Here is an 18,909-nt window from a genome sequence, read left to right as displayed (position 1 = left end):
CACTGTGTAAAAATTTAAAGTCAATCGGATATTAACTTTAGCCTCTTGAGCGTCCACAAGATTTTTCAAAGGGATCAAGGGCCATAACTCTGGCAGTAATTATCGGAAATCGCTAAAAATCAATAGGCTTCTTCGTCTCATGACATTTAACACTGTGTATAAATTAAAAGTCAATCGGATATTAACTTTAGCCTCTAGAGCGTCCACAATTGCTTGTGAACGCCGGACCGACGGACGGACGGGGGTGACGACAATATACAACCACATTTCAATGTGGTCGTATAAAAACGATATTGACCTGGCACTGGATAGGAATCTAGCCGTACACCTAGTACTTTTGGACCTCAGTGCTGCTTTTGATAATAAGATCATAGTATTTTATTTCAAAGGCTGGAATGTTCGGTCGAGATTTGTGGTGCCGCACTGTCATGGATAAAGGCATATTTTCAAGATAGAACACAGAAGGTGCAAATAAACAGGTCTGTGTCTCAACCCTGTGCTGTAAGGATAGGTGTTCCACAAGGATCTGTATTGGGACCTCTACTTTTTCTTCTATACATTTTTCCGATTGGTCAAATCATAAGAAGACATGAAGTACAAAACCACGGCTTTGCTGATGACACCCAAATATATGACTATTTTCAATACAACAACTATCTTGCTTCCAAGGATTCTATCAGTAGACTAGAGTCTTGTCTTAATGACATTCGAGAATGGATGACCAGAAATAGGCTAAAACTTAAGAATGAGTTCGCGAGAGAATCATGCAAAAAACGGCATAAGCGGTGTCGGGCGATTTTGACCAAATTTTTGCAGATTTGGTCATTGGGTACCCCGTATACCCAACGTGAAATATGAGGGTCACCAACCTTGTAGTTACAGAGAACCAGCTATGGCCATTTTAGTGTTAAAAACCGGTCATTTTTTATAAAAAAATTCCTTAAATTCAAATATTTCCCATAAATTGTCTATTGATTTTTTATTTTTTTAAATTATTTTTTTATGAATGATCATGTCTACTACTTCAATATATATGACTATTAAATTTTTCCGACAACCATTTCAGGCCATGAGGAATTTATTTTGAGACGTAGTTTTTGCTATATGCTAAAACATATAAATTTTATGATGCTATATCTCACCCACTGCGGGGCTGAGTACAATTATATTTATAATGGAAGTTGATGACTACTAATACTAATATTTGATTTTGACAAAATGACTGGCACGGATTTCTTTCATATTAAATTTGACATCATTTTTCCAATTAAGTCATCCATTGCCTGGATTATTAGGCCTGATAATGCCCCATGCAACCGCCTACCAGCAACCCTGTGTAGGGCCGGTACAGATGATTCGGGAGTTCCACAAGGATCAGTCCTTGGGCCTATCCTTTATGTAATGTATACTAAGAAATTGGGACAACTAATCGATGAGCGTGGTTTCCAGGACGACATTCTTATGCAGATGATACACAGCTGATTGCAAGTTATTCCCTTTCAAAAACTGTTTCATTCCCTAATTATTCTGACATCAAATTGTGTACACATGACATTAAAGATAGAATGACAAGAAATATGTTGAAATTAAATTTAATTGAATTAAGTAAATCAGAATGTATTTTATGTGGTCAAAATACACATCTGAAAAATACAAGTTCAAATGATGTGGTTGTACGAGATGTAATATTTGTACCATGAGACACTGTGAAGAGGTTAGGTGTCCTCTTGGGGTCCAATTTGAGCATGGACAGTTACATTAGTGAAAATTGGCCATATAAACACTTTATTAGCCAGGAAGCAGCGGATACACTTATATGTTCTTTGGTATTCTCAAGGATTGACTACTGTAACAGCTTGTTAGTAGGAACATCTAGTGCCAATATTAAAAAACATCAACTTGTAGAAAATACTGCAGCTCGAATTCTTACCAGATCACCAAAACACTCTCATATTACCCCTGTTCTGAAAGCAATCTATTGGCTGCCAATCATCTTCAAAAGTATATCTTTGACGTATCAGTGTGTGAATGGCTTAGCTCAAATATACTTATCTAACTTTATGCACATACAAATTCCCTCGAGTAACCTCCGGCCGAACACACATTCATCAGGTGGAAGTTAATATCATTTGGATACGGATCGTGCTCAGTGAATGCGCCTAAACTGCGTAACAATCTTCCAGAGGTCATTAAATCATCTCAAACCCTTTCTTGTTTTACATCAAGACTTATCAAGATTAATTAAATTAATTTAATTGTATGCGCAGTGGACATTCTTCTGTACATTGAGTATGTGCGCTATATAAATGTACATATTAATAATATTATTATTATTTGTCAGGCCGAAGTTAGATTTGCACTTTCGTTTAATCTGGTGTCTTCCCTAAAACTTTGGACAGTGATTTAAGGTATTAAAAACGGTGAAAGTATTGTTCGTCTCCAAACAATATTGTTTACATTGTAGCTATGTTGATAGCCTCGTTTTCTGCAATATTCTGCTATGCACTGGTTAATTGGGCGTAATGAATTTCGTGAATCATGACGTAACGTTATGTTAACATATTTGAAACTCTGTTTAAACCAGAATTATATTGTTACACAGTTAGGTATTGGTTGTTAATCGGACTATTGACAAATTATAATTTGGAACAGAAATTTGCTTTCATTATGGCAGTGTTGAGTGGGATTAGGTCTAATCAAACGAAACACTGCCTGGAGTATGCTAAAATAGTGACCTTCCGCTCATATACAATTTGTTTTTTGTCTTTTTGAAATATCGCTTGATTCGTTTATAAAGTATAGACAGATATATATATATGACTACTACACTATTTAGTTTTTACGATTTGCTGTTAAAAAATTCATCATCCTTCTACTAGATCATGAGGTTATATTGGCGAATTAATAAAATGTTGATTAGGTACTTATTGGATAGATAGATAAACTTGAATTTTTTCATGAAAGTATATAATCTGCATTTATATTTATTTGTTTATTTCTATTTTTATTATGGCTTGCTCTTAACGGAACTGGAAACCACGTTAATTTGGTTTCAAGTGCCATGTTACGCTGTTGAGTGTGTAAATAAAGCGGTTTATTTTTCGTCATTTTTGTTAAAAATCGTTATTTTTGTACAAAAATGGAAATTATTTACTACTAAACGGGACGAGTGCCACCCAATTTTTTTCTTGATCTTAATACTATATTTAGATCATTGTCTTTTCAGTCAGCTTTCCAAAAAAATACTTAAACCCGCAGTGGGTGAGATATAGATAGAATAAAATCACATACCTAAATTGAGCTATTTTGTTACCTTGCAGCAAAAAGTCCCTATACCAAAAACCGCTCCATGACAATCCATCAAACTTTCAGAATGTATACTCACTAACCATATCTGCTTCGCTAGAAAGTTTCATTAATCTACTCGCCGTAGTTTACTTGTACGAAATAATTGAAAAGTGGCCTGAAAATGATGATTTTTTGGCTTTTTTCGGTCTTAAAATATCAATTTTTTTCCTACGCTCTAAAAATGGCTCGATTGATCTAAAATTGTGGCAGTCGGGTTAGGAGGGGTTACCCATCATACATAAAAAAAATGGTGAAAATCGGTCACCCACCATGTCCCTGCATGGTTCTCTCCGAACGCATTCTTAACAATGACAAATCCAAATTTCTTGTCATATCATCAAAATCACAATCAGTAAATTGTTTAAAGCGGATTACATTCAGATCGGTGATTGTTCTATATCTCCCAAGAAGCAGGCTAAAAATCTGGGCTATGTTACTGATGAATTTATGTCCCCAGTTCCACAAATCAATACAACTTTACGGCTAATTATGTTTCAATTGTCACATTTTTGTAATAATTACACCGATTTCCACAGCAACTGCAAAATACATAAGTTTTCTCAAACATTCCATTTTGTCAGAGCAATTTTGGTCAATTTTTTCATCAAAAATGGTCTTGTGCATGTTATATCTGAAATATTGAACCTGGTTGTTATGTATTTTAAATTCAGTAGCTATCAATAGGTGTCACAGCTCCATTGCCCGATTTGGAAGAAAGTCATTTTTTCCCCGATTTGTAACCCTTTTTCAACTTAACGTCATACGGTGCCTATTTAATATTTTGTAATAATTTTTAAATATTTTGGAAGCCGATATCCTGTTCTTTTGTTTGATATAATTTTTATATATGTGTTTATTTTATTAATTTCATAAACATAAATTGAAAAACGTTAATTTCCCATGTTTTGACGTTCCGCTGAAAAATTTTGTCACGTTTTTAAATAAGGGTACCCCACTTCAAGTGCTCGGCGGGCGCACTTATTATTAATATTATTTTTTCATTCTAATATCATTAGAAAGATAAATGAATGATCTTTCAATCGGTCGGGGGTGTTTTGTTGGCATTTTGAAATACCATGCATTTTTTGCAAGTTGAACGCTTCAATTCACACAATCTTTTTTTTTAGGCGATTTGTCAATATAGCAGCCCCGACCGATTGGAAGTTCGTTTTATTGTCGTTTTGATGCTATTAAAATCAACAAAATCGTAGCATGGTAAGTGCGCCCACCAAGCAATTGAAAATGGTATACAATGGGCAATTTTGTCAAAAATAAATCGCGTAGTTTTGCCTTGTTATGACGTCATTTCAACACCAAAACTAAAATGTATTCAAGTTCCTATACTGACAGGCTTCAGTACGATCTGTATATAAATAATCCAAATTGTCTCTTGTAATCACCTTACCCCTCACGCCTTCAAGGCAAATTTGAACAATAGCTAACGTGTGTCAATTGAAGTGAATCGGACGGTATTAATGTCATAATAGATAACAGAAGAATATTGTGGAAATATATTTATTCAAATAAATCAACATTTCTATAATAGGCCTAATACTAATGATAATGTTAGGGAAATCTATGTTTCTATCAGAAATAGTAATGTTATTTCTGCAATTTTTGAATAACAAAATGGCGGCAAAAAATTCCTGATGCATCGATGCAAGAATCGATGATTGGGTCCGATGCATTGATGCGTAAAATTTTACTTGATATCAGCACTAGACATGAGACAACTTTTATACATAATTCATAACTTACCTCATTGTCGGATTCTACCAATACTTGATCATATTCACTTAAGGCGACTAAAAACATAATGGACGTGACATTTTCAAAACAGTGAATCCATTTCCGTCTTTCAGATCTTTGGCCCCCAACATCAACCATTCTAGAAAGATTCATTCATTTAATACAGTAAACATTATTTCATCAAGCACATAAAGCATGCATGTTTTCTTTAGAAACTTATTTTTCTGGTCAATGCATAGTGAAATTGACTTTACAGTACCTCTCAAATTTTCAGACCAAAATTGCGCGAATACCGCAGAAAAAAAAAACCTCTAAGAAATTGCCAAGATTTCACGGTGAATTTTTGCTCAATTCTGCCACGAAAAAGCTCGATAACACTGTGTATCCCTAGGAAAACACTATGTATCGCCATGCCTTCCCGCAAGGAATTCACAAGCTTTTCATCACCCCCCCCCTCCACCCCAACTTTTATACTGTCACATTTATCGATTGCCCAAAACCAGTCACGCTACGAAATAGCTAAGGTTTCATCAAGTTCATCGGTAGTGTATTAATTTCATTTTGAATTTCACTTTTTTCTATTTCTTACCAAACAGGGGCAACTTAAAACAATTCCACTGAACAAACGTTTGAATATATCATAATCAGTAATAGATCTACATGAACACATAAACTTCCTGTATTGATTTGCCAAAAATTAAGGAAATCCTTATCCGTTTATATCCAAGGCGTAATGCACCACGTGTATAAAACTCGTTCACTTGCCGAATAAATACATATCAAATAAGTCCCCTAATTTATAGAATATATATTACACGCGACGTGGTAATTCTGCATGCCTCGACCTTGAAACTGTTACTGCCTTGAAAGGGGCTTATTTAATTTTAGAGTCAAAGTCAACTCAAATACCATATGATGGTTACACCTTTAGACCAGTGGCTGCCAGGCAGGATATACCCACAGTTTGCAAAAGATGGATAGAGAACAGCTAAAAACAAAGGAAGGTTGCCAGGCAACGAAACATACGCCCACAGTGGCCAAATAGTCTGAGCAGTCGACAAGGGTTGTCGCATATTTATTCCTTTGTAGGTAATTGGGGGCCTTTACAAGACAATTCCATACAGGTCAGATTATAATTTTTGCAAGGTTCTACAAATTGAAACAAGGGTCTCAACTCTGGAAGTAATCAACAGAAATTGTTGAAATTTGACAGGCTTTTTCATTTCACAAATTTAAATGATGAATATAAATTTCATACATATCGGATGATAACTTTCATCAATCGAGCATTAACAAGGTTGAACGAAGTGAAACAAGGGCAATAACTCTATAAGTAATAAACGGAAATTGTTGAAATTCAATAGGATTCTTCTCTTTACTAATTTAAATATTGCATGTAAATTTCATACAGATCGGCAGATAACTTTTGATGTCAATCTAATTAAAATATAGATCTATGTTTCATTTCGTTTTTTATACTTTCAATGGCCTACACTACATGTAGATCTAACAAGTTATAGTGGGAGTTCACGTTCTATGACGTCAGGTACCAAGCAAGCGACATTTGACCCGATTACGTCAGTCATTCGTTTAACCAATTAGCGACCGCCATGTATTTTTTATCTACTTTTGCTTCGTTTTGATTTCTATTGCCGCTAATGTCTACCCACAGTTCCGCGCAAAAAAGGTCAAACGCTCGATTCGACAGACCATTTGATTGGCTGACCCCTCATTCCAAGCAGAACACAAGTTATATAACAATGCTTCCAGATCCAAGTGTAGTAAAGACAAGTAAAATCGAAATTTTGAACTATAAAAACAAAACGAAATTGGATCTGTGTTTTAATCAGATAACTTTTGGCGTTAGAGCGTTCACAAGGTTCAATAAAGTGAAACAAGGGCCAGAACTCTAGACGTAATACACAGAAATTACTGAAATTCAATCATTAGGCTTCTTCGTTTCACTAATTTAAATAATGCATATAAATTTCAGAACGATAGGATGATAACTGTTGGGGTTAGAGCATTCACAAGGTTAAACAAGGTGAAACAAGGGCCATAACTCTAGAAGTAATAATTGGAAAAAGCTGAAATTCAATAAGCTTCTTCGTTTCCCTAATTGAACTATTGCATATAAATTTCACAAAGATCGGATGTTAACTTTTGGCATTAGTCCGTTCACAAGGTTCAACAAGAGCCATAACTAAGGCTGGGAATCGATATGAAATTTCAATATCGATTATCGGCATGAATTTGTCAGCGATTATCGATAATAATCGATTATCTTTTTTCGGAAAAATCCGAACTTTACCGACCTGTTATTTGTGTTGATCGAGTTACAGTAGTGTTATTATCCTAGTCTAATACTGTGCCGATGTACGTAAAAAAATCAATTAATGTAAAATAATTAGTTGCTAAATGTAGGACTAACTTGAGTATTATTCTAAGTTCTGTTCTTGATTCATTTGATCCTTTTTTTTATCTCCGATTAATACAAAGACAATACATGGTTTCTCTTTGCAAGTGACTGGCGATCACACAGTGTTACTACTAATAGAATAAAATAAAATAGAAGGCGTCTATTGATTGGACAATAAAAAAATAATTACGGGCTTTCAAAGTAGAATTTTTATGATTGGTTAATTTAGATGAAAACCAAAGTAGAATTCTTCCACGAAATTACGAGAGATATAGATATTTTCCCTGGAAGTCATTAATAATACAATTAGTTTTATCGTGAAAGCAGACGATTTCTCTACAAATCAACCAAGAACAAAGAAGGGAGATAATTCTAATTTTACTATATATCACGTGCGATTGTCATTGTTCACAAAGTGCGTGACCTATTTTAGTTTCAACTAGTAATAACAACAAAAACAACGAAAATATTAAAATAATGTATTTAATCTTAAAGTTTAGTTTTTTACAATAATATGTATTTAAAATGTGGCAGTTTGTAAGCAGAGGGGGGAAATAGTTGTGTTGACGTTGTGTATTCATTCATTCGTCTGCTAATGCCAGACTACGGCAAGTTCAGTCATGTGAAAGTGACCGTAACTTGCCGTCAGAAGGTAAATATACCGATAATCGATATTTGAATTTCAATATCGATTATCGTATCGCTAAATAACTTCTACCGATTATATCGATATTTTTGCACAGCCTTAGCCATAACTCTAGACTTTATAAACGGAAATTATCGAAATGAAATAGGATTCTTCATCTCACTAATGTAAACAACATATATCAATTTTATAACAATTGGATGATAACTTTTGGCATTAGAGTGTCACAACAAATTGTGGACGATGGACGGACGGGGGCGACGGCAATATACGTCCACATGTTATGTTCAGATATGTGTGATTATCAAAAGGAACCAAAATCTTTATGATAGAAACATATCTTTAAAGTTTCATCCAAATCGGATAAAAACTGTGACCTCTAGAGACGGTCCACAAATTGATATATCATATTTTTACATCAAAATCGGATATGTGCGTATATCTAAAGGACACAATTTGGTCAAATTGTGACCTCTGGGGGCCATAATCCACAAAGTTATGGTCCGATACATGCCAATATCGAAAGGACCCAAGATCTTTGGGAGATCTGTTCGTCAGTTTTTGTCCTATTTTCACGAAATTCAAACTCAACCATCATTACTTTATAACTGTGATATATTCACACTTTTTTTTTTTTAAATCAGATAAAAATTGTGACCTCTATAGAGACCACAAGCTCAAAATGCGCTTTTTCGTACAATCAAGGGCAATAATATGCGTGAATATCAAAAGGACCAAGATGCGTGAATATCAAAAGAAACCAAGATCTTTGGGTTATAAACAGGCATTTCAAGTTTCATCAAAATCTGACCAAAATTGTGATTTCTAGAGAGTCCACAACCTTGATATATCAGATGTTTACACTATTTGCATATGAGGGGCGACCATCAAACTCAACCATCATTAGTTTATAACTGTGATATATTCACACATTTTTTTTTTACATTGGATAAAACTGTGACCTCTATAGATGCCACAAGCTCAAAACGCGCTTTTTCGTACATTCAAGGGCAATAATTCAGGAAGTTACGATCTCATATGCATGAATATCAAAAGGAACCAAGATGCGTGAATATCAAAAGGAACCAAGATCTTTGGGTTATAAACAGGCATTTTAAGTTTTATCAAAATCGGAGCAAAATTGTGATTTCTAGAGGGTCCACAACCTTGATATACCAGATGTGTTTACATTATTTTGTCCGGCAGTTTTGGTCTGATTTTCACAAAATTCAAACTCAACCATCATTAGGGTGTAACGGTGATATACTAAAACGTTTTTTTTAAATCGAATAGAAATTGTGACCTCTAGAGCAGCGGGACGATTTACCAAATACTACCCAAATACCAGTTCAATATCACAACATACTACTCAATACTACTACAACATAATAACACAACCAGAGGTCGCAGTCACGCAAAAATCCGCGTATTTCATGCATTTTTTCAAAATAAAAGCAAATATTGACGAACGCTGCGTAATTTACACGCAGAAAATTTCCCTGACGTGAGAATAATTAGATTATTCTTGTCATAGTTTGTACAATTTATGCGCTTCACCCAGCATTTACACACCTCTACTGCACGTAGGCTCCGTAGTTTTTTATATTCCCTCTTATTTCATTCATAAGTTTGTGGCAGTAAGCCTACATAGCTATCCTATTGGAAGCAATAAAGCGCATTTCATACAAGACTTGGGATTGGCTAGAACACGATATACTGTTTACATTCAGCCAATCAAATGTTGGCTTTCATAGCGATAGTTTTCTCTTTACGTCCTGTCGAAGGGAAAGATTGAAATGACTGTGCCGTCAACCACAGACATGCTGTTAACCTCCAGTCGTCATTAGACTAAATACCGTAGGCCTATCAATGAAATAAGGATGCTTAAAATAGGGTTGTTCACAAAACAACTTTACATGCTTCTATATTGAGTATTTTGAGAGGCTCTAAGTCACGCAGATGTAGAGGGCAAAAAGGCAAAATTTTGGAATGTCTGCATATTTTTATGCAACTCAAAATTGATCCACTTCGAGTCTGCGACCTCTGACTACAACGCTATTTAGAACTGGTTTATTGACCTAATTCCAACCGATATGTCACGTGTCATTGGAATTCGACATTCAAGATTCTGTTGGGAAAATATCCACTGTTTCTCTCTCCGTGTATTCAGTGTTCTATCAGGGTATTATATTCAATGAAGATTTAAATTTACCTAACAACTGGTCAGTGAATCCATCAATGTATGATCCAGTTATTATTTTAATATCTACCGGAACCTAGAATTCACATGGAAGATGAGCAATTCGCAAACCATGCCGAGATCGTCTTCATTTACCACATGGCGTGTTTTACTGAACCTATTATGAATTATCAGCAAGCTTGTTTTGTTTTTTTACTGGATTATCAAAATCACTGTTAAATGTGCTAATTACTCGGATTATGAACCACATACGGCCGATTCTCACTAAGTTATGAATGTTGTTGTAGCGGACAGTTCTTTATTAAAGATAGGTTGCCAGGCAATGAAACATACGCCTACAGCAGCTAAATCGTCTGGGCAGTCAACAAGAGTTGTCGCATATTTTTACATTTTTCGGTAATGAAACATTTATAATACATTAAAATCTGATTAAGAGTAACAATTCATTAAGTAATTATCAGAAAACCATTAGAATTGTTTGGTTTTTAAAAAGTTCTGCCCCATGCTAACGTTTAGTATACAAAACATTTAATATCATGGATTTAGCTGTTTAGGTTATCAAAATTCATTGAAAATCAATATACTTGTTCGTCTCAAGACCTTAAACTCTGTGTATCAATCTGAAGTCAATCGGATAACTTTAACCTCTACAGCGTCACAAGATTTTTCAAAGTGATCAAGGGCCATAACTTTGGCAGTAATAATCGGAAATCATTGAAAATCAATATGGTTCTTCGTCTTATGAACTCAAACACTGTGTATAAATTTAAAGTCAATCGGATATTAACTGTAGTCTCTAGAGCATCCACAACATTTTTTGAAGTGATCAAGGGCAATAACTATGGCAGTAATTATCGAAAATCGCTAAAAATCAATAGGCTTCTTTGTCTTATGACCTTAAACACTGTGTATAAATTTCAAGTCAATCGGACATTAACTGTAGAGCGTCGGATGGACGGGGGCGACGACAATATACGACCACATTTCAATGTTGGCGTATAAAAAGTAATAATTAACCCGATGTAATATTAGCCAAAAGTATATTGATTTATGATACCATGTGGTAGAGCTGGACGATATTGGTAAAATCAAATATTGCGGTATTCCCCCCCCCCCAAAAAAAACGACGATATATATATCAGTATATCGTGATATTTTAGTTTTATTATAAAAAGCTAACGATATATCACAATATCCCGATATTTTAGTTTTATTATAAAAGATGTGATTATTTAAGTGTTAAAAACAGGTCATTCCCTCCCCTCTCTCCCCTTAGGGTACATTATCCCTGTTTCAAAAGCACAGACCGAGAATTAAGTTCAAGGGTTAGGGTTTTGGCTAGGCAAATGTAGAGGGGGTGGGGGAGATGTCCTAGAACCGTGTTAGAGTATAGTTTCCTATGGTATTCTCTGGCATATTAGTCCTATTCTGTGTAGGTTTGTATATCAGAATAAAGCAAATATGGTGGGCATTGTGTTGATTGAGATTAAACCTTTAGCCTTTGAGCATCAAGTTTAGTATTACATTGCTGCCCCCACCCGCCAGTCGCCACCCCTTAAGTTCTGCACAATTTTACTTTACTCTAACAGCCTTTCAATTTAATATTAAAAATTCAATTAGACAAAGTCACTTATCTTTCATGTAAAAATGTATTTTCATTAAATATATCTTTATAAATTAAAAACAAAAATATCACAAAAACTGTACCATATCTTTGGTTTACCATAAATATTAGTTAACCCCTTAACTGCGTAGGACGTTATATAACGTCCTTGACAACTGCCACTCACCGTGTGTAGGACGTAATATAACGCCCTGGAGGTATTTTCCCCAACCTATTCTTAGAACACAATCTTACCACGCGGAAAAGACGTATTATTACTCCTGGTCGATGAATCTAATTAAGGGAGACAACTCTATTTACTGTTAGTTTTTTTTTTGGTTTAAGACCACTTAAATTTGTATTCAGGAAAAAATAGGCCCAAATATGACGTTTTTCGTCAAATTAATTACGCAATAGGGAGTAGTTGATGTCAAATTAATTATACAGTTAAGGGGTTAAGAAGTACCTAGGTTGATACTATATTTAAAGACAACAATTTTGGATACCTTTCATTTAGTAGTTAAAGCTGAATTTAACTCCAAACATTTTCAATAAATAAAAACTAGCCATAATGACAGCAACTATTTATTTTGATGCTTGCCCCGACCTCCTGGGGCAGTGTCACACTCACTTTATTGTTACTGGAATGTGGACATATTGCAGCGTTAGCGATGCTCTTGTTTTGTTTTGATATGATATTCTTTTGAACCAGTAAAGGTTTTATAAATATAGGGTTATTTCATTTAAAATTAATGTTTCAAGTTTGTAAAATTGTATTCATTTATAATTAATGTTTTCAGTTTGTAAAATAGTATTCATTTAATTGAGTAGTAAATGAAGGTTTCCACTTGTCTGTTATATATTTCACACAGTAAACCAGTTTATGTTTTATAAGTAGGTGGAAAAGGTGATTTTGAGATTATGATTATACATTTGATTTTATTAGCTTTTCAAGTAGATCTCATCATTCTTCTCACAAAACTTTTTACAGATTCAAAATCAGATGAAAATTTTTTCTTTTATTTAGATGTAAATTCATGAAATACAACTTTACGGCTAATTATGTTTCAATTTTCACATTTGTGTAACAATTACTCCGATTTCCACAGTAACTCCAAAATAAATAGGTTTTCTCAAAAATTCCATTTTGTTAAAGTGATTTTGGTCAATTTTTTCATCAAAAATGGTCTTGTCCATGTTATATCTGAAATATTGAACCTGGTTGTTATGCATTTTAAAATCAGTAGCTATCAAGTAAGATTAACAGAAAAAAAAAAGAGTAAAAATATCTATATGCCGTCTCTCAAGAGCTGAATATATGTTCATTTTTGAACAATTTTCATTTTTGACCATTTTCAACGCTATTCACCATGTGAAACCCATGTAATATCAAATGACATGGATTGTGTAAGTTTTAAAAAAATATGAAGAGTTTCGTTTGTTACCATAGCAACCACAGTTATTTTTTCCAAAAAGCATTATTTTCCAATAATTATGACACCAAAAATACGTATTGATAACTGTATTATTTCAAAATCAGAAGCTATTGGGCAAGATTTTAAAAATTAAATAAAATCAAAATATTTATACTATTCTCTTAACCCTTAACCGGTCAACGTCATTTTGACGTCATGTCCTCAACTTGTCAGGCTAAATAAATACGTCAAATATTTTATATGCCTATTTCAAAGGACTACTGCCGGATAATTATAAGTGATAGACTCTTGACACCAATAAAAAAGTTTAAAGGGGATAAGTACATCTATAATTTGCACTATTTTTTTCACCTCATTTAAAAATGCAAATTCAGTTAATTTGCATAATTAACGAAATTTTTCTCTTTTTTTTTTTTCGTTTATTCTACTTCAAAAGGTATTTTCTTTGCTGTGTTTATCATTATTTATGTTTCTTATCATTCTCTCTCTCTCATCTATTATCTTTTTGAGGTAAAACAGACCCTGCGTGAAAAAGAATTCAAGACATGTGGGGTAGTGGGAGGGGCCATTTAAGAAGCGTTCAGGATACTTTCCACCGGGATGGTACTTAAAAAAAAAAAAAAAAACATTATTCAGATCAGTACTTTTAAAATAAATTCAGTAGTAATGCATTTGACAATTCAATGTTCATTTCAATCACAAATAAAACAAGCCAACAGTGAGGCTGATGTCCCCCGCCGAAATTGCAAAATAAATAGATGACACATATTAATTAATCGCACATTTATTTTTTTCACTAAGTTTCATCACTCTCTATCAGATAGAATCAAGATTATCTTGTCCCAAACCATCGACAAATGAAATCGATTAGCTCTGCTTAGCTTCAGCTCGAAATGTTAATTATTGAACTCAGTCAAGACATTCACCTAATGAACATCTACATATACATCAAGTTTAAACATTCACCTAATAGACACCTATGCCAAGTTTGAACATTCTACCTCAATTAGAAGGAGAGTTATTGTGTTCCAAAGTTTCTACCAATCAAATTGCTTATCACTCTGCTTACCCTCAGCAAAAAATGTTCATTATCGAACTTAGTTAAGGTATTCATATAATAAATCTATACACCAAGTTTCATCAATCTCACTTAATTAGAACTTAAGTTATCGTGTCCCAAAGCATCAACCAATCAAATTGCTTATCTCTGCTTACCCTAAGCGGAAAATGCTCATCTTCGAACTCCATCAAGGCATTGACCTAATCAACACATACACCAAGTTTGAACATTCTAGCTCAATTAGGAAGAGAGTTATCGTGCCCCAAAGTATCAACCAATCAAATTGCTTATCTCTGCTTACCCTAAGCGGAAAATGCTCATCTTCGAACTCCATCAAGGCATTGACCTAATAAACACATACACCAAGTTTGAACATTCTAGCTCAATTAAAAGTTATCGTGTCCCAAAGCATCAACCAATCAAATTGCTTATCTCTGCTTACCCTAAGCGGAAAATGCTCATCTTCGAACTCCATCAAGGCATTGACCTAATCAACACATACACCAAGTTTGAACATTCTAGCCCAATTAGGAAGAGAGTTATCGTGTCCCAAAGCATCAACCAATCAAATTGCTTATCTCTGCTTACCCTAAGCGGAAAATGCTCATCTTCGAACTCCATCAAGGCATTGACCTAATAAACACATACACCAAGTTTGAACATTCTAGCTCAATTAGGAAGAGAGTTATTGTGTCCCAAAAAGTGTGACGGACAGACAGACGGACAGACAGACAGACAGACAGACAGACGGACGAACCCATTTTAATAGTCCCCTGCTTTCTTCGAAAGGCGGGGGACAATAAATTTATAGATCAATAATAGGATACTTTCCACCGGGATGGTACTTAAAAAAAACCCAAAAAACATTATTCAGATCAGTACTTTTAAAATAAATTCAGTAGTAATGCATTTGACAATTCAATGTTCATTTCAATCACAAATAAAATAAATTTATAGATCAATAATGAATTTTAGAGTCTTTTATTGTACGATATCGTTCAAAACATGTATCAATGCACATAGCTTGATTTCAACGTTTACGGTTCAATAACGAATTTTATAGTCCTGCATTGTGATATCGTTCAAAACATTTATCAATGCACATAGGTTGATTACAACGTTTACAGTTGGTTTTCACTTGTTTTCGATTTGCGAAATGACACGGTACGCCTTTCTTTTCTTATGGGGATACTTATAATACAACATTACTTGATCTAGTCGATCAACACCACCCATGTATTTGTTGTAGTCATTTATTAAAGATGGTTTATTAATTTCACGATATTTCACCTTTCTTCATTTTGGCTTTGTAATCTGGTATCTTTGGAAGATGTTTTCTATCGATACGTACAGTACCACATGCACCGTATCCAAGATTCAATAGTTCGAGATATAAATTTACAGACGAATAATAATTTTCCATGTAGATGTGGTGTCCTTTTGCAGGTAAGGGACGGATGAGATCAAGGACAACTTAACTTAAATTCAATCGGATATTAACTTTGACCTCTAGAGAGTCCACAATATTTTTTCAAGTGATCAAGGGCCATAAATCTGGAAGTAGTTATCGGAAATCGCTAAAAATCAATAGGCTTCTTCGTCTCATTACCTTAAACACTGTGTATAAATTTAAAGTCAATCGGATATTAACTTTGACCTCTAGAGCGTCCACAAGATTTTTTGAAGCGATCAAGGGCCATAACTCTGGCAGTAATTATCGGAAATCGCTGAAAATCAATAGGCTTCGTCTCATGACCTTAAACACTGTGTATAAATTTAAAGTCAATCGGATATTAACTTGCCAGACCGCCAGCCGACGGCAATATACAACCACATTTCAATGTGGGCGTATAAAAATCGTAATAATTTGAAAGATAATATAGAAAATATTTATAATCTTGATAATATCAGATAACTTTGACCTCTAGATCGTTCACAAGATTTTTTGAAGCGATCAAGGGACATAACTCTGGCAGTAATTATCAGAAATCGCTGAAAATCAATAGGCTTCTTCGTCTCATGACCTTAAACACTGTGTATAAATTTAAAGTCAATCGGATATTAACTTTGACCTCTAGATCGTCCACAAGATTTTTTGAAGCGATCAAGGGACATAACTCTGGCAGTAATTATTGGAAATCGCTGAAAATCAATAGGCTTTTTTAGTCCCATGACTTTAAACACTGTGTATAAATTTAAAGTTAATTGAATATTGAATTAACTTTAGCCTCTAGAGCGTCCACAAGATTTTTTGAAGTGATCAAGGGCCATAACTCTGAAAGTAATTATTGAAAATCACTGAAAATCAATAGGCTTCTTCGTCTCATGACCTTAAACACTGTGTATAAATTTAAAGTCAATCGGGCGTATAAAAAGCATTATTTTTCAATAATTATGACATCAATATTGATAATTGTATTATTTAAAATCAGAAGCTATTGGGCAAGATTTTAAAAAATAAATAAAATCAAAATCTTTATAAATATGTCTTCTCTCAAGAGCTGGAAAGAGGTTCACTTTTGAAAACATTCCACGGTAGCAAATTGCCCATTTTGTCTGGTATTAAGACATACTGTAAATGAAATATGAAGGAATTGAAATCTTGATGTGAATTTTGTTTACAAGTCCAGAAGTTTGTGAATATAAAAAATTACATATCTTTACTCTTGTATATTTAACATATATTTTGTTGTCAGCAACCAAAACGAAAAACAAACCTCAAAAATGCAATTTTATATCATTTATATCATTTTGAATGGTACATGTTTTTACCATAATGAAACATGTGATCACTGATCACCCCATTTTAAAGAAAGCTTTTAGCATCTAAAAGTAATGTGATATTAAATGTTATAAATTGTATAATTGTTATAAATTTGCATAATTTTTAGTAAAATATTAAGAACTTTGGGTGGTTGCCATAGCAACTATATAATTTTAAAAATAACTGTTGTTTCACTATTGTTTGTTCTCTGCATGTATTGCTTACATGTTACAGGAAGATTTCTATTTTGATAAATTATTATCTAACAACATTGACCAATAAATACAAATTATTTGTGGTGCATCTAAATAATTCTCTAAAACTTTTAAAAGAAGACTAGGTAGGTACCCATACGACAGTAGCCTAAGGTACATGTAGGCCTAGGGTGGCACTAATGCTAGGATTTTGACTGGAAGAATTGTTTTGTTTTTACAATGTAGGTCTACTTTACATTTGAACATTTTCATTATTCCTCCAAATGTAGACTATTGTGGAGCAACTCCCCTTTTTTTATTCATATATTTTCGTCAACAACATCAAATCTAGGCCTATTAAATTTAAATAAAGCCTTCACCCTGTGTTTGTCGGCCTAGATTCCATTTGTTTTTTTACTGGCTAACAAATAAAATTTGATGTTAAATACATGTATTTTCCCAAAATTACAATGAATTAAACATATAAATAATTAGTATGAAAACCGATATTCAATGATAAAATATTGAATAAATTGCCTTTGTAACAATCGGGTATCCGACTGACGGACTAAACGGCCATTTTATTGACTTACCACGGAACTAATCTCAAACGAAATGTTGTAAATCGTCAATGGAAAATTCCAGAATTTGAGCCATTATTTAAATTTTTTTTTGTTGGCATTAATTCTTTTGCCATTCCAACTTTATTTGGGTATTACAATGGTCAGAAATCATGTTATTATTATCCGTAAGTCCGTTCCTTCATACGAATACAAGTCACACCCGGAAATAGTTCTCGCATACCGTGTTGATATTTTCCGATTTCATTTTCATTCGTGTGTCCATTAAATTCTTTAAATTAGGCATGAACAACAGAGAATTGTCTTTGTTTGGCAATTTTTTAACGGTTTAAAAATATTTGGTGTTATACGTAAAGGTGTGTGGTAGCTGAGAGGAAATTTCCCTTCGATAAAAGCACGCGAATATGAGTCATGTGATGTAAACATTGTGGACCCTTGTCGAGAGGCATTAAAATAATGGAATTATCTATCATTATGTCTTTTCAGGCAAGTCATTTATTCATATAACATAACTCTTATTTCATAAATGAACAATGAGTTGCATTTAGACATAATTTACCGTAAATATGGGTCTTAGAAACTAGAAATTATTTTCTTCTTAACGTGTTGAAATGACGTCATCACATGCCAAACTACTTTATTAATTATTTTCCAAAACATTTTCCAATGTATACCATTTTCAAATACCCGGCGAGGTCACTTAACATGCTCCGATTTTGTTGATTTTAATAGCATCGAAACGGCAAATTGCCTCAAAAAAAGATTATGTGAATTGAATTGTTCAACTTAAAAAAAAAAGCATGGTATTTTGAAATGTCAACAAAGCACCCCCGACCGATCAAAAGATCGTTCAATTATCTTTCTAATGATATTAAAATGAAAAAGAAATATTAATAATGAGTGACATCG

At 33.7% G+C, this 18,909-nt stretch overlaps 1 protein-coding gene across 1 annotated transcript in view; it reads right to left on the bottom strand.

The window, feature by feature from the left end:
* The window catches only part of LOC126814506 (guanine nucleotide-binding protein G(q) subunit alpha), a gene marked incomplete at its 5' end in the record, with an annotated part of 106,175 nt that overhangs the window by 38,681 nt on the left and 48,585 nt on the right, over nucleotides 1–18,909 (bottom strand). Inside the window, one exon of the mRNA XM_056100046.1 lies at nucleotides 5,107–5,236. Within this exon, the coding sequence (XP_055956021.1) occupies nucleotides 5,107–5,236 (130 nt within the window). The remainder of the gene's footprint in view (nucleotides 1–5,106; nucleotides 5,237–18,909) is intronic.

Source organism: Patella vulgata, chromosome 3 (genome assembly GCF_932274485.2).
Source record: "Patella vulgata chromosome 3, xgPatVulg1.2, whole genome shotgun sequence".
NCBI classification, from domain to species: Eukaryota; Metazoa; Mollusca; class Gastropoda; family Patellidae; genus Patella; species Patella vulgata.
Note: the sequence above shows the minus strand (reverse complement) of the source record. Positions and strands in the feature narration are given on the sequence as shown.